The sequence below is a fragment of the Anser anser genome (genome assembly GCF_964211835.1).
Source record: "Anser anser genome assembly, chromosome: 3".
Taxonomy (NCBI): Eukaryota; Metazoa; Chordata; class Aves; order Anseriformes; family Anatidae; genus Anser; species Anser anser.
The window spans coordinates 27,663,042-27,683,626 of NC_139722.1; the positions used below are offsets into that span (position 1 = coordinate 27,663,042).

General features: G+C 36.8%; 1 protein-coding gene across 4 annotated transcripts in view; it reads right to left on the reverse strand.

Moving 5' to 3' along the window:
* KHDRBS2 (KH RNA binding domain containing, signal transduction associated 2) overlaps positions 1 to 20,585 on the reverse strand; it is a 381,101-nt gene that overhangs the window by 312,458 nt on the left and 48,058 nt on the right. For all 4 annotated transcript variants that reach the window (XM_083831469.1, XM_083831472.1, XM_083831470.1 and 1 more), the window contains exon 2: positions 2,014 to 2,141. In XM_083831469.1, the coding sequence (XP_083687595.1) occupies positions 2,014 to 2,141 (128 nt within the window). The remainder of the gene's footprint in view (positions 1 to 2,013; positions 2,142 to 20,585) is intronic.

Consider the following 20,585-nt stretch of genomic DNA (forward strand, 5'->3'; position numbering starts at 1 on the left):
CTTGCTCATTAGAGAGGCTGTGAACCATGTGAAACAAAGTCTTTTTTGAACTGGTCAGATTTTTTTTTTCCCAAAATCTTTACTCTCTTGGCCAATTCTTTCAGATTTTCAGGGATCTCCCTGCTCACCCAGCACTATCCTGAAAAGCTCATCAGCAAAGAATGAATGAATAATTTAAAATAATGTTCTTTCAAATATAAATACAGCTCAGACTGAACTGTTTACAAAGCAAAGATCTGATCAACTGCTCTTATTATCATATTCTGCTAAATACATATTTTTTTCCACTTTCTACTCTTTCTGGATATTTATAAAGCAATCTCCAGCAACCACTGTGTACTGATTTTGGCCATCCTTATGCCTACAACTCATCAGGAAAAGATAAGATTGTGGACCACAGCAATCAGCAGTTTGATACAAACAGCAGATCTAACCCTTGAAGGATGGCAGGAAACCTGCAGTTCTGAGAATTCTTCCATTCTGAACATGGAATGTTCTTAGGCAATCAACTACAGAAACTTTCTGAGAGCGTGTTTTGCATTGCTGAAAGTATTTCATTTTCACTGCACTGTTTTTTTTAGGTTCACTGCTCAAAATCTGTACAAATACTTCCTATCTTACACTACCTATTAATATAACAAGCTCATTAAAGTAAATGAAGGTTAATTTAATCATATTCAAGTAATACATTGGACAGATCATTGTATTTGTCTTTTAAATAGTTTGTCTTTCATTCTATCTTCATCAAATAGTGTTCTGAATAATTATCACATTGCCATTAAAAATGTTACAGCACTATTACATTCTTATTAAGAATTTCAGGTCACCTATAGCATTTATACAAAATACCAGAAATCTAGACAAAGTACCTCAGGCTATGAAGCATTAAAGTAATTCCTTATAGCACTGCCTGCATTTCTACAGTCTTCACCATTTGGATGATTACATTATCTCAGTTTTATATTCACTAGTCAGGAGGTAAATGTCAGCTGGAATCATTGAATCTCAATTTTTTACACCTTTCATTTTGTTTGATAGGCTTTTTATCCATAGTAATTTATTGCTATTACTGATGAAAGTATAAAGCAAAAAGATGAGAGTGTAATCAAGGCTAATGGTGAACCAAATACCATGTGATAATAAATCAGCAAGAAAAAATACTCTAGAGATAAATGGAGATGTTTACCATTTCAGTTTGAATACTATTAAAACTGTTTATGTAAAATACAAGGCTGTACAAATAAAACTATATTCTCTTCTTTCATGTAAAATATAACCAAAGGTTTGTGAAATTAAAAACTAAAGCTTCAGAGAAAGAGCTCAATTTGCAGTTCTTTTTATGAGGAAAACTTTCTTTCATTTTTTTTTTTTAATCACAGTATGTAACAGTGAGGAGAACATAATTATCATATGAAGGAAATGTATGGCAGAAAAATATTTGAATTTTATTAATAGGAACATACTTTGTTAAACTCATAGTTTACAGTAATCCTGTTAACTTTATCTTTTATGACTTCTTACAGCAGAGAATATCCCATAATTCTTACAAGAAGAAACTGCAGCACACCTCAACTCACTGTTGAGATTTACTGGGGTGTTTTTTTTTCTTTACTTTGTCAAAATGTTTTTTTCCTAAACTGGTCCTTTATTTTTTAAAAATACGGTATCTTGCCATTTTCTTTAAAAGAGCTACTGTGAGAAAACCTCAGCAGTTTTCCTATGGACCAGCTCAAAAAACAAAACAAAACAAAACAAACAAACAAAAAAAACACTTGAAGGCAGAGAAAATATTCAAATGCACTTTAATAGCTTCTCTGAAAGGCCCTGAAACAGAAGTTAGACCATATAATATCTAATAATATACAGGTAAATACAGACAGAAGCTGTATTTCTAGTTTTTTAAATATCTTGACGCCTGCATACTGAGAGCCAATGAAAAAATTGTTAAGTGTATAGCTTTTCCACCATTCTTTTAAGAAAGATTTTAAAAGCGTTAGACTATATTTACAGTACCTTTGGATATTGTTTGACAGGTATCAGAACTCTTTCTGACAGCTTTATGTTTTTGTTGCTGATAACATCAAGATATTTCTTTTCTTCATCTTCCTTCTTGCCTTCAGAACCCTGAAATTTTTCAATTTCTGAAAATAATAAAAAAGAGAGCAATCAGTTGCATGACATTTTTCATCCTCAGAAAGTTTAAACTTCTACATTGTAATATAGATTTTGCACTGAACTGTTTGCACTCACATGACATGTACAGTTAACTTTGAAAAAACTGAACCGTCACCAGTGTTGTGAGGCAGAGGTGACAGTTCACAGTTCGCACTGCTTGACTAATTCTTTCCCAGATGAAATTGATTCCAAATGGTCACAGTGGGAACAGGAACAGATGAGGCTTATGATTCAGGCAGTCACTCTTTTAGAGAGGATCACATCATCACAGCTTGATGTTATTTTGTAAATGTGTCCTGCCAGAGTTAGTTAGATTCCAACTGAAAGGGCTAAAAGTCAGTAAGAGTAGTAAAACACTAAGGAATTATTTAGAGGCTGTACAAAATACATTAAGAAATAAAAATAACTCTTGCACAAAACAATTTTTCATTAAGGGAATGCAATAAGTAATAATAATAATAGATAATAATGATGGGATGTAGAACATTTTAGTGGAATTTACAAAAAGAACTCTAAAATATATTCAGGTAGAATAGTTTTGAGTGCTTTCACACAAATTCTTTAATCCCTAAAGCTCTATAAGAAAAGGATAACACCAACAATTAAATTCACTACTCTGCAAAGAATATCTGTTATGGTACTTGAGTTTCCTAACAGTACAGGTACTATTTAAAAGTCACATTTGCACCAGTGTGCAGGAAGGTAATGGCAATGCTCATAATGAGTTAATTAAATGGCTTAAAAGGGACAGTTGGGGGTCTGAAAAGCATGCATTTTTAAGGCCAAAAAAGCAGCCACAGGAAAGAGAAACACACTGACAACCATGTGTGACACAAATACAAGCCTATTTGATTTACAACAAGCACCAGGAAAAAAGGTATGTAAAACAACAGTCCATGTCAGAATTTTTAAATAAATGCTAATGTTGCCTATTCTAGATCAAATAATTTATTTAAAGTCTGCATTAGTGAACAACTCTTAAAGGGACTTTTGCAAGGCATTTTAGGTTTATGACAAAATAAGTAATAGGAGCTTGGATGCTGTTTTTTTCATACAGTTCTACCTTGCACTTGTCTCTAAATGTTGTACCGAACACTTTAAATGGACATGTCTTTTCCCCATACGTTGTATTTCAGCGATATGAAATACTGAAGATTTTATGACCTTTCTTTTTTTTTTCTTTCTGCCCTAGTACCAATGACATAAATGCATTATTATAAAAAAATTTGGTTTGGTCCACATTCTTTTTTTTTTTTTTTCTCTCACAGTATATCCCCCAGATCCCCCCAGATAACTTTTTCTGTTACTTTCCACTCTTTTTACAAGGTGCCAGTGATACACGGAGTTGATTTACTTCTACTCTGCTCTATCACATAAGGATAGCCATTTCAAACGTAATGGTGGTAGCATGCTGGTAGCAAGCATTTGAACAGTTTCCTTTCTTCTCCTTTCTTCTTAGAAACTTTTAAACTAACTCTCAAAGTGAAATTTGTCCCTGGGGTATGTTCTGTATAGAGCCTCACGTTTAATGTCCTTAGTGGGAGTATGTGCCATAGATTATCCAGAACATGTCCAAAGACTGGTCAATGACTAAAGTCAATAAAAACCAGTGGTTTACAAAGAACCTCATGGCTTCCAAGTAAGACTGTTTGGAAGAGGAGCTTTCTCAGAAGACAGAGGTGATACAATAAATTAATTACTGGACCAAGACAAAATGTATTGAATTTTTGTATTTAACTAAAGTTGTTCTCTGTTCTGTATACGCCTTGTGTCATTCTGTGACTAGATCATCACAGATGGAGCAGAACACTATCAGGAAAAAATGAGGACAAGGATCAAACTGCCAGTGTGCTGGCTCGTGGCCCTGACATGCAGCAAGTTTCAACTGACCTGCCAGCCAGCTGTGAAACCTATAACCACATGTAACACACACAAGGAAAAGATAACAGGTCTTTAGATCCAAGAACTTCATGTTTATTTTTATGAATGCAACCATTATACATTTTGTGTTTACCAAAAAGCATGGTTAGTACAGGATTTTGAGAACAATGACAAATGAAGGTCCATAAGGACCAGCATTCTTCCAGCAAGAATAAAAACAAGGAACCCAACAGAACATTTTCCCCAACACTGATCTTAGGAAAGAAGAAAAAAGACAGCATTCCTTGAGAAGAAACTTCACACATTTTCCACCCACTTTTGCTCTGAGCTAACTGAATTAAGCAAGGAGACAGATAGTTCTTCATTTACCTCCTACAGTACCTGTCAATCCCCAAGCACACTTCATTCTCGCCTTTCATCTGTAACAGTACTCTCACACTTCCTTTTGTATAATACACATGTATCTTACCCCTCTTAATTGGAAGAGAACATGCATATCACAGTCATGCAAAAGAGGTCACAACTAGAGAAGTGTCAGAGACTAAAGGCATTTCTAACATCTTTTAGATTTTTTTTCCCCCCATAAAAATTGATCTTCAGCTCTGTCCAGACTTGGAGCTGCAAAATTCTGGAAGTAGTGTCAGCCTGTTCAGAATTTTTAAGGGAAATAGCTTCTTTTTCCTTTACCTCAGTGATTTAGCATAAAATAGAATAGCTGCATGAGCAACTCTTACTTTTTCAAAACTATCTGCTTTACTCTTACAGTGCCAATAAAACGATGTTAATTATAGTTCACTTCAACACACTTGACACCTATTACAAAACTTTTGTCATGAATATAGTTTTCCCATTAAAATTAGGCATCCCACAGTAAAAACATCCTTTTTCTACACTTAGAATCATGTCAAAACTCATCAAAAAATAATGTACTTCTTGTCAGCCTGTCCAACCTACCAAAAAATGAAATCTACACATCCCTTTTTCTGCTGTCAACATTTGCCTCCCACTGAAAGGAATTCTACAAGCCTACCTTGCACCTTTCCTATCAGGCTTTGTGGGTTACTGTGTTTGCAGCACCGGTATTGTTTCAGTAAAGAAGCATGACCTGCTGTTACAATGTCCTTTTTAAAGAACAATCTGTTTCCATTGATGGGAGTGATTTCCAGAATGGGAATTTCACCAACCTCTTGCCAGTGTGCTGTATTACATTTAGAAAGGTTATCTACTACTCTGAGAAGCACATATTTTCTTCATGTGCTTCTAGTGTGGTGAAAGGAAGAACATTTGAACTGTAAGAGAAAGAGTAAGCCAATGCCAGTAAAAAACAAGTCCTAAATCATTGACATCTCTATCTTAATAAGAGGTCTTATTATTAAAAAAAAATTAAAATTACACAGTTGGAACCTTGCATGACTACAATGTTTTTAAAATGATACAACCCCCCAGAGTATTTTTAAAACCAGTAAATACTAAAAATATACACACAGGCTCATATTTCAGTTGTAATTGAAAGCAGAGCTATGGGATTTTCAGGGGGAAAAAAGAACACAACAGATGGCTCAATAAAAACAATTGGACCAATTACAGTGAAGTTGATCTGTGAGAAGAGAACATCCTAAGAGGTTTCCTGTCATGAAGAGGAAATCCACACCCCAAAGGATAGGTTATTTAAAAGTAAAAACACTTAGTATCTAAAAGGAATTGGGAAGGGTTATCAAGACAGCACGGTCAGCCACCGGCTCTGAAAAATTACCTCATAGCTCACTCCATTCACCCAGAACTGCACGTATCTGTTAGAAACATTCCTCCACTGTATGTACATGGATTCATTCACTGACACAGCTAGTAAGGATAACTCAGGGAGAATAAAGAAGTAATACCTATTACAACAGACACACGTAAGGCAATATTTCCGCCAGTGATTAATACAATACCTGTTAGAAAACCATGGGTCAAATCTATATGTCTATGTGAGCAATTGTAGGCAGATATGGACTTGATTTGTCTACGCTCGGAATCACCAGAAGCTTTGTGACTGTATTAACTCAAGCTGAACTACCTTGGCTCTCAGGCAAGAAAAGTGGCTGTTAAAATAAATGTTGGGAAAGAATTTTAAAAGACAAGTCAAAAAGGAATGACAGAGATCTGTAAAATCACAAATAGCAGAAGAAGGAACAAGAGAAGTGGCTGTTTACAGTTTCTCAGAAGCTGAAAGCATCAACTTGCCATGCTACAGACTGAAAACAAACAAAAAAATTAATTTTACATACAACATGCAATTATGTTGTTGAACTACTGAAAGCATCCACATTATGATTTAGGATTAGATTCCATGATGTCCCATAAGGCATAATGTTCTACTGAAGGTCCTTTCAAGTTAGACACAGGTGAAAATGTAGCGTCTTTTAAAAGTTCAATATATACTACAGCCCTTTTTCACTGCTGGTCCTAATGGTCATTATTCTCTATCAAGTTGATATTTTACAAAACATAGAGGAAACATAGGAAGCGACTACTCCCTTTAATCAGCACTCATTGGACCATATCTAGAATGCTATTTCCAGATTTGTCCCCTTTCCCGCAGAACAGGAAAGACACTGAAAATTGAGATGAGTCCAGGAGAGGCCACTGAGATGATAAGGGGCTGGAGCACTTGCCAAGTAAGAAGAGGCTAGGGGGACTAGCCCTGTTTTTGTGGGTAAGAGACAGCTTTAGGGGACCTAACAGCAGGCCCCCTCCCCCCAGTTATAAGATGTCAGGTTCTTCACAGGATGAGACCCAACAGGGAAAAGGTGAGAAAAAGTGAAACGAGAGATTTGGACTCGATATAAGGAAAAGCTTTCTCACCACGAGGACAGCCCAGAAGTGGAGCAGACTGCCCCAAGATGTTACGCCATCTCTGCCTTTGGAGGTTTTCCAGACCTCACTAGAGTAAGGCCCTGAATGATCTGGTCTGGCTCCACAGCTGGCCCTGCTTTAAGCAGGAGAACACCTGAACTATCCTATGATCCTATGAATGTAATACCATTCAGATACTTGTCTGTCAAATTTGCTTGAACTTGCCCCAAAAATTTAAATGCTATCACAGACAAAGTTAAGACAAGGACACAGAAATAACATGATTGAATAAATCCTGTACCCTTAGGAAACCTCCTAACAAAATGTAATAATATAGACAGAGAAGAGGTTAAAGATCTAAAGGCATTCATATTTTTAACTGGTTAAAAAAAAACAACAAGAAAATAAAGGAGGACAAAATTGAAGTGAGAAAGGAATGAGTGAAACAACTTAAATTTCCTATCTTCCTCTTTATATAGACAATTGATTTTTACTGCTCAGTTTAATATTTTGAAATCTTTCAAAACAGAGCTAATAGAGCTCTCAGCAATTTGCATGGGTAAGCCAAAGTGGTCTCCAAATTATAGAAATACTGTAGAAATACAAATTATAGAAATACAGTAGAAATACAATTATCTAGTGTATCTATCTATTGACCTATGGCTAGATCAGTATAGATCAGAAAAGCTATAAGGAGAATATTAATAGTGTTAAATAACTAAAAAGATTTTTCATGTAGAAATATCACATCTTGCTAAATTTCTGAACATCATCTGCTCAGACATATAGCTTTCTAGGGAGAATTTTGAGTATGATTGCCAAATAATTCTTTCATGCACTATACCAAGTAATTCTAGTTTAATTGCCAGGTAATTCCTCAATACACTATTCCATGTAATTCTAGATATATGTATATCTCACAAAAAAGTAGCTTTTATGATGAAATTTACTGTAGCACATGAAAACAAATCGGTAGAATCTTTTTCTCCTCAGTAAAAATGGTAACAATCATTCAAGGTCATCATTAGTGTGTACACTACGAAGAAAAGATCAAGGATGAATGTTGAGTGCAATAACATACTGAAATATAGTTGTTGATGAAATTAGAGAGTCATAGAAACATTAGTTACAAGACATGAATTTCTTCATTGTTTTGGGGAGAATATTGTTTTGTACGTTTCTACATTAAAAGTACTGAGAAATTACAACACTGATTAAATTTTTTATTATTATTTTTTTATTTTTTTTTACCAGACTTAAAAAGAAAGCAAGCCACTAGGTGAAATTTTTAAGACTAAGGTTCTTTCAAATGTGTCTTTGAAGTCAAATGTGTCTTTCTCTGGGGAGTTAGCCTGCACAGGCTGTGATGAAGGTTTGATGTTGGCAGCTGTTGTATTGCTAGAACAGTACAGTGTACCGTTCACTAGGTTACTGAACTCAATATAGTTGTCCCTGATAGTATTACGAATATGCTACCAGTTAGATGAAAGACCAGCTTGAAAGTAGACAAGGTATTTTTTATTTAATTATGTTTTTCTTTCATCTGGGAATGAGACTACTCATAAAAGGAGAAAGTACAGAGTGCAAATATTTACTCACAAAGCAAAAAACACCAAAAAATATCAAGAGTATTTATTTCTGAAAGTATCTGTAGGTGTCCTTGAATTTAACATCCTACAAAACTGGATTTCTATGATGCTTAAGAAAAAGAAAGCATTTCTTTGTCAACAAAGATTTTTGTAGCTTCTAGTACAATAAAGCCCACTCAACAAGGCATTTTAAGACATGCTGAAGTGTTCTCTTGGATTAATCTGAAGAGAAAACATCGATGCCGTGTTACATATTGTATGGTGTGGAACAGATAAGTAGGGGTGAAAGATGAATCAATCGGTGAAGTCACCAGTAAGTTCCTCAGTGAGATATTCATTATCTATCCTTTCCTATATGAAAGCTGATGGTATTCTTGAGAAGGCGCTCTACCCACAGCTGGTGCAACTAGCAAAAAAGGAAGCTTTTCTGTCTCTTCACAGTTTCCATAAAGGAGAAAAGCCCTTCTCTTTCTTCCTCAGTCCTAGAGCTTATTAGTGATAAAAATGTCTGCTATTCTGTCCTCAGAGCAAGAGAGTGAGTTGAACAGTAGGCTTTTTTTTTTTTTTTTCCATGCTCTAACTTAGATGCTTTAGGGTTTTTCTGTACTGAGGCAGAATAGCTACAGAATAAGACTGACATCTGAAAGTACACAGAATTGAAAATTATGAATAAATACAACTTACTGAAGTAAAGACCAGGTATAAAATTTTGCTTGGAGCTCAGGCTTCTCACTGACCTCTTTTGTTTTTCAATTAGCAATGCAACTAATCAGCTAATAACCTCAGCTCACACAGTTATCAAAGTATACGAAAGGAGCCTTCACAAACCTTTGAAACAGCAGTTTCCATTTAGGATGTGATCTCAGATCTTGAGCTTGGAAAGTTGACTGTATCTGAAATAGTGACAGGAAAACTGTCACTCTTCACCAAGGAAGAGATAATGAAACCCCAAGTAACTGTGAGGAATTTCTGAGAGGTGGAAATTATTTTCAGTGTCTCAAAATAAGACCTTAGGTTCCTAACATGCTTCTGTCAGCAAATAGAAAAGATTGGCTCTGGCTACTATACAGTATAAAACAAACAATTATATATTAAATATATTTATTATTCTTAACTATTAAAAATCATGAAAGAGAGAAACTGAATATTTGGTACTGGTATATATAACCATATACACAATATCTATCTAGAGTGATGTTCTCTCTTAAACATTCATTGATTTTATCACAAGCAAGAGTTACATTTGTACAGAAGCTGCACCCAGGTACTCATTAGTACTACACAGGCAACAGACACATTCCAGATTTTTTTGTGGCAAAGGTCAATTTTAATGATATTCAGAGGTTCACTAGATGTTTCCAGGAATTCATAATTCATCCAAAAGATCTCATTGTTTCTTATTACAAACGCATCATAATTGATATTTGATTTCTCTTGCTGTACATTTTAATTTACCTTTTTTCAGAGTGGAAGCAACAATTACAAATAACACCTTTTATATTAAAAAAACAAAAAAAACACTGGAGATCATATCTGCTCTGAGCCTCCACTCTGAAGTCTGTACAAATAGATCCTTGCTCCAGGGTATCAGTAATGTACACTTAAAGATCATCTAACTTCCAGTACTGCCTCTTCAGGAGAAACTGTCAGTGAAAGCTAAAAATACATGGCTTATTCAGCTACATAAACTCATATACTTATTATTATGCAATTAAAATTGAGGAAGTAGAAAAAAGGAATACAATTTAAGATTATTTTTAAAATCTATATAGATTTTATTGTATAAAGTCTCTCGTGTTTTTCTGTAGAATTTCACTAAATTTGACAGAACACACTCATACCAATACCAGGCTAGTTAGGTTTTCCTCACCCATACTACTCTTCAGGCCATTTCTTAGCATTAACTGGTAAAACATTGACTTGCAGACATGACAGGGGGCATGTTAACAAGGTGACAACAATTTGGCCAGTGTATTGTCCCTGTTCAGTTTAATGAAATGCCCATAATGTAAGGATACAGAAGCTAGTCCAGTTATCACCCCAGAAAGGGAACAAGTGCTATTTATAGCAGATATGTGTAGCTGCTAAACCTTAGTTTAAGTGACAACGAGTGTTCTCAGCTACCATGTCTACAAGGTAAAGAGCATTTGGAACTGAGGCAAGATAAGAGACAGTCTTCTGATTCAATACAAAACCATTCAACAAAAACAAGGAAACCTGGGTCTTGCCTGGAAATAGGATTCTCTATGGCAACCGTAGAAAGCAAAATTTCAAGCAAGAGAACTTGTTTTCATAGGAAAGAAAACACGTTATCACCAGGTAATGTGATTTCATTACACCAGACTATTTGACATGGGAAATTAAAACTCATCCTAGAGTGGTATTACAACCTCATATGGCAGTAAACAGGATGCATGTTTTTTCATAGGCTTGTCACCTTGCCTTAAGAGTACTTCTTTTCACTGCAGAGGCCAAAGCAATAAATGAGAATGTACAGATGTCAAGGATCTTTCTTTCATTTCCTGCAAATATCCTTCAATTCCTCTAAGTACATTTCTAGGAATCAATTCTAAAAGGTGAAGAACGCCTATTTGAACCTGTCTGCCACCCACTTCATCACTGCTAAACATAAAAGGCTGTTTATCTTGCCATAGGGAAAGAAAGGGGCAGGACAATGTTTTCAAATAATATGCATATGTGTGCTCCAGGCACATATTCAAAAATCAGTGATGGGAAACTTCTTCTGTTTGTTGTTGTTGTTTGTTGTTGTTTTTTTTTTCCACACTAGATCCTCTGCTTCTTATTCAATAAAAAATAGTCTGAATGTTGAGATCCATGTCAACAGCCATACTAATCAGACAGTATAGATTCAAATGCCAAGAATACAATTCTCACAGACAAGCTCACTGACACAGAGCAGTTAGAAACTGAGTCCAGAGGAAGCAGGAGAGCTGACAATTAGGAAACTCGGTAAGCAACCTGAGAAGCTCACAATGGCAGTGAAAACTGCTTCTGAGGAACGTACACAACTGTTTAATTTGTTGCATATTTTTGAATCTTTGCTGACATTGAGATCTTACAGAAGTGTATCACCCAGACCTAGGAGTTGTACTTCTAACTCTAGCTGGCTGGAAGAGCCTACATTGGCACAGTAGCTGGTGATCATTTTTCACACTGTCAAAAATTCATAGATGCATTTCTTCTCTGCTTTGAAATGCTGCACATGCATCAGCAACTTATTATAAGACTAAATAAATTCTCAGCTCCCAATTCGAATTTGCAAATTTTCAAGTCAACTCCAAGGCCAATTATTTTCAAGGCATATCATAAACCATGGCCCAGGACATCTAAAAAATGGAATAAAAATCCATGACAGGCCTCATGAGAATTGAGTTCACTCCTCAAGTACTGTGTAACTCAGTTTGGTTCAACATGGCTAAATGCTGGGTCCTGCACTTTGGTCAAAACAACCCCATGCAATGCTATAGGCTTGGGGGAAAGTGGCTTAAAAGATGTGCAGAGGAAAAGGATCTGGGGCTGCTAATCGATGCTCGCCTGAACATGAGCCGGCAGTGTGCTCAGGTGGCCAAGAAGGCCAATGGCATCCTGGCTTGTATCAGGAATGTTGTAACCAGCAGGACCAGGGAGGTGATGGTCCCCCTGTACTCAGCTCTGGTGAGGCCACACCTTGAGTACTGTGTTCACTCTTGGGCCCCTCAGTACAAGAAAGACATTGAGGCCCTGAAACATCCCCAGAGAAGGGCTACAAAGCTGGTGTAGGACCTCGAACTCAAGTCTTATGAGGAGCGACTGAGGGAACTGGGGTTGTTTAGTCTGGAGAAGAGGTGGCTCAGGGGAGACCTTATTGCTCTCTACAACTACCTGAAAGGAAGGTGTGGGGAGCTGGGGGTCGGCCTCTTCTCACAGATAATCAGTGATAGGACTAGAGGGAATGGCCTCAAGTTGCGCCAGGGGAGGTTTAGGTTGGAAATTAGGAGACATTTCTTCTCAGAAAGAGTAGTCAGGCCTTGGAACGGGTTGCCCACGTAACTGGTGGGGTCGGCATCCCTAGGGGTGTTCAAGGAAATGTTGGATGTGGCGCTTAGGGACATGGTTTAGTGGGTGACATTGGTGGTAGGGGGATGGTTGGACCAGATGATCTTGGAAGTCTTTTCCAACCTTAATGATTCTATGATTCTATGATTCATTGTAGTATCAGTGTGGAAAAGATAGGCTTCAGCTCTGTGGGAGATAGATTTCCCAGAGTCTGTTATGACTCTTTCCCAAATATATGACCTCATGCATTGCTTTTACCTTACCACTACCACAAATATGTGTCAGACAGAGAGAACTATTTAATTTCTATTTCCTATAGATTTCTGACCAGTATTTTTCACTATGTCTCCCTATATAATATTCTTATCTATGTATCCTTTTCGTCTCAGCTTCCTCCCACATCTCTCGTCTGCTTAGGTAGAAAAGGAGGCAGCAGATATTTTGGTTGATGTAGAAGCTACTTTAAGCATTTTTCTACCTTTCAGAACTGAAAGAGTGCTGAGCCACTGTGTTTTCCCTCAATAAGGCCACTTTGGAATATCTCCCCTGGCCACAAAGACCAGTCTTCCTTCTTAACAACATGTAGGAAATTCAAATGCATGGATTTTTATCTGTATATCATACATGGCTGAAATTAGACAACATGTTAAAATATTATTTTGGAAAAGGAGACTGGCAGACAAATACTCCCATTTTTAAAAGGGTCAGAATGAGGACCCGTGGAACTACAGACCAATGAGTCTCACCTCTATGCCTAGGAAGATCATGGAGCAGGTCTTCCTGGAAGCAGTGTCAAGGCACATGCAAGACAAGGAGGAGATTGGAGACAGCCAGCATGGCTTCATCAAGGGCTAATTGTGCCTGACCAATCTGATGGCCTTCAATGATGGAGTAACTACATCAGTTGACAACGGAAGACCAGTCGATGTCATCTACCTGGACTTCTGAAAGGCCTTTGACATGGTTCCACAAGACATTGTGGTCTCCAAATGGGAGAGATATTGATTTGAAGGGTGGACCATTTAGTGGAAAAGGAGTTGGCATGAAGGTCGCACCCAGACAGTGGTGGTCAATGGCTCTACGTCCAGGTGGAGGTCAGTGACAAGCGGTGTCCCTCAGGGGTCTGTCTTGTTTAATATCTCAACCAATGACATAGACAGTGTGATCAAGTGCATCCTCAGTAAGTTTTCAGGTGACACCAAGATGAGTGGTGCAGCTGGTACAAAAGAAGGAAGGGATGCCATATAACGGGGCCTGGACAAGCTTGAGAAGTGGGCCTACATGAACCACCTGGGATTCAACAATTTCAAGTGCAAGGTGCTGCACCTGGGTCAGGGCAATCCCAGACATGAGGACAGACTGGGAGAAGAACTCATTGAGAGCAGCTCTGCAGAGAAGGACTTGGGGGTTCTGGTGGACGAAAAGCTCGACAGGAGCCAGCAGTGTGTGCTCGCAGCCCAGAAGGCCAGCAGGTGGAGGGAGGTGATTTTGCCCCTCTGCTCTGCCCTCATGAGGCCCTACCTGGAGTGCTGAGTCCTGGTCTGGGGCTCCCAACACAAGAAGGATGTGGACCCGTTAGAGCAGATCTAGAGGTGGGCCATGAGGTTGGTCAGAGGGCTGAAGCACCTCTCCTATGAAGAACAGCTGAGAGAGCTGGGCATGTTCAGCCTGGAGAAGAGAAGGCTCCAGGGTGACTTCATTGCAGATTTTCAATACTTAAAAGGGGCTTATATAAAAGATGGAGAGCAACTTTTAACACAGGTGTTCAATGATAGGATAAGGGGGAGTGGTTTGAAACTAAAAGAGGGGAGATGTAGGTTAGATGTCAGGAGGAAATTCTTTAGTCAAATGGTGGTGAGGCACTGGAACAGGTTGTCCAAAGAGGTCATGGATTCCTCATCCCTGGAGGTGTTCAAGATAGGGTTGGACAAGGCCATGGGCAACCTAAACTAGTGGGTGGCATCCCTGCCCACAGCAGGCTGGTTTGAAGTAGGTGATCTTTAAGGTCCCTTGCCAACCAAGCCTTTCTATGAAATTGACCACTGATTTGTACAAAATAACTGTATTTCATTGGAAATCTTTCCTTAGAATTCCTATAAAAGACATGCCATTTCTCTTCTTTTTCCCCAGAACGTGAAAATACTAAATACATGAAAAATACAGAGGCACAGGTTACATGAATGAGAAGAGATGTAATGAAATGTTATTTGATGTAGGAGCCCATAGGCTGCTACTAGAACTATACAGGCTCTTAATTGCCTTCCTCTTTACTAGCATATATATAACTAAACTGCTTAGTGAATAATGTAAAGCAACCAGGTAACGTAAAACGAACCTAATAATAGTTGTGTAGAACAAGATAAAGAAGTAAAATAGAAGAACTAAAATGGAAATTTTAAAAAGTACTTGAATCAAAACGTTAAATTTAATCTAAAAAGCAGAACTTTTCAGCTTTTTTTTTTTTCCCACCAATTTAATGCAATTTTATTTGCCATCTAGAAGTTAGCCATACAAATCTATCTACAGTCATATGCCCTGCTTTTCTTTAGAAGCAATTCTTTCCTCCAGTAAAAGTATCTGGCAGGTAAGCCTTTAATTGTAAATGTGAAAAGGAAAACTGCCATGCTTAGACTTGTCAAGCTAATGAAAATGCTTGTTATACTTCTGTGTGTCTGTTAACATCTTTTCTTCCTTCCTGTCTCTTCCACTTTATAAGTCATCTTTGTGAATTAACTCACTATTACTGCTCATTACCAGGCACATAAATAAGTTCTTCTGCTGAGATATCTCTCTCTCTCTTTTTTTTTTTTTTTTCCCCTAGCACGCTAGTTAAACAACTATAAACTCTCTAAGGCTGGCCAGATTTGAGAACTGTCCTGCTTCATAATAAACATCCTAATTAACCACGTTCAGATGAAATGGCTTATACTACTATGGTTTACACATCATGAAATATTTAATAAACAGGGAAAAATACAATTCACAAAGAAAATGTTGAAAGAAATTGCTCATTTTGCCTGCATTTTATGTCTCAAACTAACAAACCTTTCGTCTGGTTATGTTTCTGTCACTGACGATCCCAGCACCTGATAAAAAGAAACATCTGTCAATCTGTTGCTGCTTCTAAGAATGCACATGGCACAGAAAGAAATTGGGCTAACCCGTATTGATTCAAGCATGATGAAGAGTTTGTCAGCTGCCTTGATTAGCACAGGAAAGAGCCTCTTGAGTTCACAAAATGCCAAGGGCTCATTCTTAAAGAAGAAAATGTCCAGGGGAACACTGTGTTGCAAGACAATCTGTTCCACTGCAAAACAGTTCTGCTCTGGCTCAGTTCAACACAAGAACTGCAACCCAATGAGGAATTCAGGATTTTTGTACAAGTGTTCCTTTTCTCAATAAATTGTAACCATTTTATACAAAAATACACCAGCAGGGCTAAGTACAGTGTTTTTTGTTTGTTTGTTTTTTAATGCTGATAAAAATCATATAGCCTTCCTGTTGTTAAGGATGGATGCTGCAACAAGCAACAGCTGGCAGCTCTCACAGATTCATCATTTCAATTTTATGGAGAAATGGAAAAAGATGACAGATTTTGTTTCAGTCAGAAAACATCTGTCCAAGAGATAGAATTATTGATAATCACAAGGACCATGTGTGTTCTTGCAGACACAGCTTCATGGTTGCCCAGTTGGGTGCTGAGAACACTGATGTCCATTTTAGAAGTGCTTATTTAGAAGGATTTTGCAAGGAAAAAATATGGATCTTTTAATGCCTCAATGACAATGGAAAGTGTGAACAATTTTAAAAGAAAAAAAAGAAAATAAAAAAAAAGGCTGATAGGATAGACAAGACACAAAGAAATATTTGCGTTTTGATTTTCTCCTGGTTTCTCAGAATCCTCCAATGGTTTAAAATTCTTTCTTGGCTGAAAAGACTTTCTTTCACATCAGTTCTAGAAAGTAAAATGAAGCACTCTGACAGCTTGCAAATAAAAGAGATATTAGACACTCTGTAGATACACCTTGTTTTCCATTATAGTAAGCTTCTGGAAAAACAGGAATCCAGGATGAAGCTGGAAGGTAGGGGCAAATAATACGGGAATTTGGAGAGAGAGATGTCAAAAGATGGTCAAGTGACATTCAAGGAAATAAGAAGCAGATAAGCAGGAAAAGAGATGGCAGGATCAATCAAGTTTTAAAAAAATAAAAAGGAAGAGAAAGGAAAGGCAAAAGTTCATGTCATACTTTGTCAATCTTCTGTTTGAAGAAGACAGCAGGTTATTGGGCAGGACGTGAGAAATCAAGGGAACAAATCTGAAGACTGTGCCTGAGGTGGAGAGCAAGCCCAAATATCAAATAGAGAGGAGAAACAGAATTGTTTCTGAAGGAGAGCTGAAAAAGAAATGTGTAAAAGCAGACCCTTTCATCGATTAAGCATACTTTGAACTCAGTGTTAAAAGTTAATTTATTTTTACATATATAGGTTTATAATATACATACATACACACATACATACATAAACACTAAAATATACATTGATTTGTGTCTCCTTGAACTAAATTTAACCTGCTCATAAACCTGGTTCCTCTCTCAATATCCTTAGGTTTATATGATGTCTTTCTATTTAAACATGCCAGTACAGAGAAAAAGCTGAGTCTGGCAATTCTCAGACAGGAAAATTGAAATTACGCCAAGACAGTCAGAAGCCTGACAATTCCTCCTGGAAGGGTGAGGACACGTAGCACTATCCTGATTGGGAGTATATATTCAGGTTAACAAATTAATGTGTATAAGAGTGCAGGGGACACTCAGGAGCACTGGAGAGACCATCTATCTTCTCTCACTGTTTGTGACCAAGCTACTGCAAAAGACAGAAGAGTGGATGATATTTTCACATTACAAGTTAACCAGTGGTTTCTTCAAATTACAAAATCCCTGAGCATCAGGCAGTGTCAGTGTGAACTGGAACCTGACCAACTATATCACTGAATTGTCAGAAGAGAACTGGCAGGACTTAGACTCACTAGCATTCTCCCAGACAATTTTGGGGTATGGCTGAGGAGAACACTATCAAAAGTCAGGGGCCATCTGCAATAAAATGTCTGTATGCACTCTCTATTTTGGACAGCAAAAGAAATTAATAGCATGGATCCAGCAATTTTCATGGCAGTTAGTTGCGGTACCAATGAATGTTCCCAGGTATATTTAATATACTTAGACAGTTTTATTCTGCATGGATCAGAACCATGTACAATAAGAATTACAGTTTAGTCATTCTGAATTTCATTTAATTTCTTTTATGATTAAATATATTGGGTGGGGTTCACTCTGAGGTTAGGTCATTTCTGCCTTTCTCTCGTGGCCATGTCATTTCCTTAACAGCTTCTTCTGAGAAAGGGGATTTATATATGAAGATTCGAAAACAAACAGTAAAACCTGAGAGATAAGTCTGCAAAGGCTAAACATACTATCAAAACCGACCCTAATATCTCAAATATGGCAGAGGAAACCGTGAAGGACACAAACTGGTTAGTGTTACTGCAAAGAAGCAACACCTGATAAAGGAAGCTGTAGCAAACCAAAGAACTGAAGATATCAAGATCAGGTCCTACAAGGAACCTGCCAAAGGTAAAACTAAACAGAGACAATCCAGTATATCAGATAACATCCTTCATATAAATGGAATTTAAGAACAGGCTACATGTTAAATACCACTGTGGTGCTACAGCATCTTTGAAAATCCAACGCATCATAGTCAAGCAAGGTCAAGAAAACAAATGAGGCTGGCTCAGTAATTCAGATAATAGCAATATCCTACTTCAAAAACACTAGTACAACTGAAATTATACAAACAGACATTAAAAGAATTTCCCATAGAATTATTTCAGCTTTTGAAAAAAAGGTTAGTTACATTTTAGTTCATGTGTCCATCTATCAGTAGTTCAGAACAGTGCAAGAAAAACATATCACTCTGTAATCAAAATAAAAAAGTTATCAATTAGCTAATAGAAAATGTTGTTTGGATTAAACATTAGCAGGCAAAAATAAAAAATAAAAATCAGATTTTCAAACATCATCTTATAAATAATACGCTATTCCTTCTAGCTATTGTTTTCTAGCTTTTCTGTCTAGAAGTTGATACTGCTACCATGAACACTCCAGTGACTTAGGCTGCATTAATCCACATATTTCAAAAAATGCTACAGTCTACATCTTTACCAATTAACACTGCAGTACACAAATTATAGGCTACGCTACTGTTATAATATGAAGACAGACTCATATATACAAGCAAAAAATGGTATAATCATTCATGTAGTTAACTGAAATCCCTGGAATAATATAAGTTGTCATAAGTAAGTGGCTGTCTGGCTATCTGCCAAGAGGAAATATAAAATAAGCAGATTTACTTTTGTGATGTATACTGTATTTTGGGTATTGTCTATTGTCCTCTTTTAATGTTCTCTTCCTTATACCATACAGAAAATATTTAATGACGAAAAATTCTAAGGATTTGAAAATAAATGTTTCAGAAGAAACTACGCTGTTTTTATTAAAGGAGAAGTGTCTGAGAAAGTCACGTGTAAGAGTCAGTAGAAACACTTAACTGACAAAACCAAATCATAAGCAGTGCAGAATGAAGTAAACAAAAGACATCATGGAAGTGTAGCAGTCTTTTACTTGTGTGATAGCAGCTCTAACAACTGTATGCCATGGGGATAAACATTAAAACCTACTGTGAAAGCCCTAAGTTAAATAGAAATATAAAAACAAATTAGTGTTAACAGATACATTCTAAAACTGCCATGTTGAAGGAAAAACGAATTTAGCCCTGGATTTTAAAGGTATTTAAGTGCTTAATTCTAACTGAAATTAATGAGTCAGATGACTGAATATCTTCTGAAGCCTAGCCCTTAATGTTTATGTATAAGGCCAAGGCTGGATCATAAACTTCTAGTAGTAGATCCAACTGTATACAACTTGTATGATTCCCATCATTGCACCAACATAGTTTCATTTGTAGAATAAAAGTGTTCTTTGGAGATGAGATTTCACCAAATACACACAGATCAAGAAACACCTTTTCTTTAGTACCATTAGGAAAACAGCCAGAAAAAGCCAAGGAGAACGCAAGACTTGCTTTCAGTGAAAGTGAAGTAATTGACTTCTTTCCCTGCTTTTGCCCCTCCATTTTTCTTGTTATGCAAAATCCCAACCAGTGGTATCTGAGCAATGAACACCTACTACATTCTTCAATACCACTGTTTAAAGAAAAAGGACTATTCTTCATATACTTCATCTTCTTTACACTGGTATCACAGTAAGAACTTGAGGCAACAAATCTTCCACACATAGCAACAATATTTCTTTCTTCTATTGTTGATCTTTGTACACAAACAACAATTAATCACATACTTAACTCTTTTTTTCTTTTTTCTTTTTTTTTCTTCTTTTTTTTTTTATCATGTACACTTAGTTCTCATAAGGGAGAAGGAAACCTTTGTTGAAGTCTGCTTATTTCCTAAACACAGAGTTCAACAAATGGATAAATGCACATCTGGATCCCAAATAAACCTAGTTGTTGTGTTAGAACCGAATCTCTCTCTGCAATGGTCAGAATCGCAGAATCACATCATATTTTCTCCTTCACTTGGTAAAACATAAAATGTTTCACTGATTAGTACTTTTATTTATTTATTTATTTTTAATGTTGGCACTAAACAAGAAGGGTGATACTTTCAAAACCATGGTGTTATTTAGGAGCCTAGTTCCTACTCTTAAAGCTTGAAAAGGCACCTTATTCTAAACTTAAACCTAAGCTCAACTGACTGGGCATTTTCTTCTTAGAACAAGATTTCTGAGGGAGTGTAAGTATCTAATCAGGCAAGCAACCAATTCAGTTATATGAATTCTGGGCATAGAATGTATTATACCAGGTACAGAATAGTACAAAGCATAATAAAATTATATTAAAAATAAAAGTAGAATAACATTCTGAAAAGGTTTAACTATTCTGGAGACTGTAAATCTTTAAAGCAAAGCT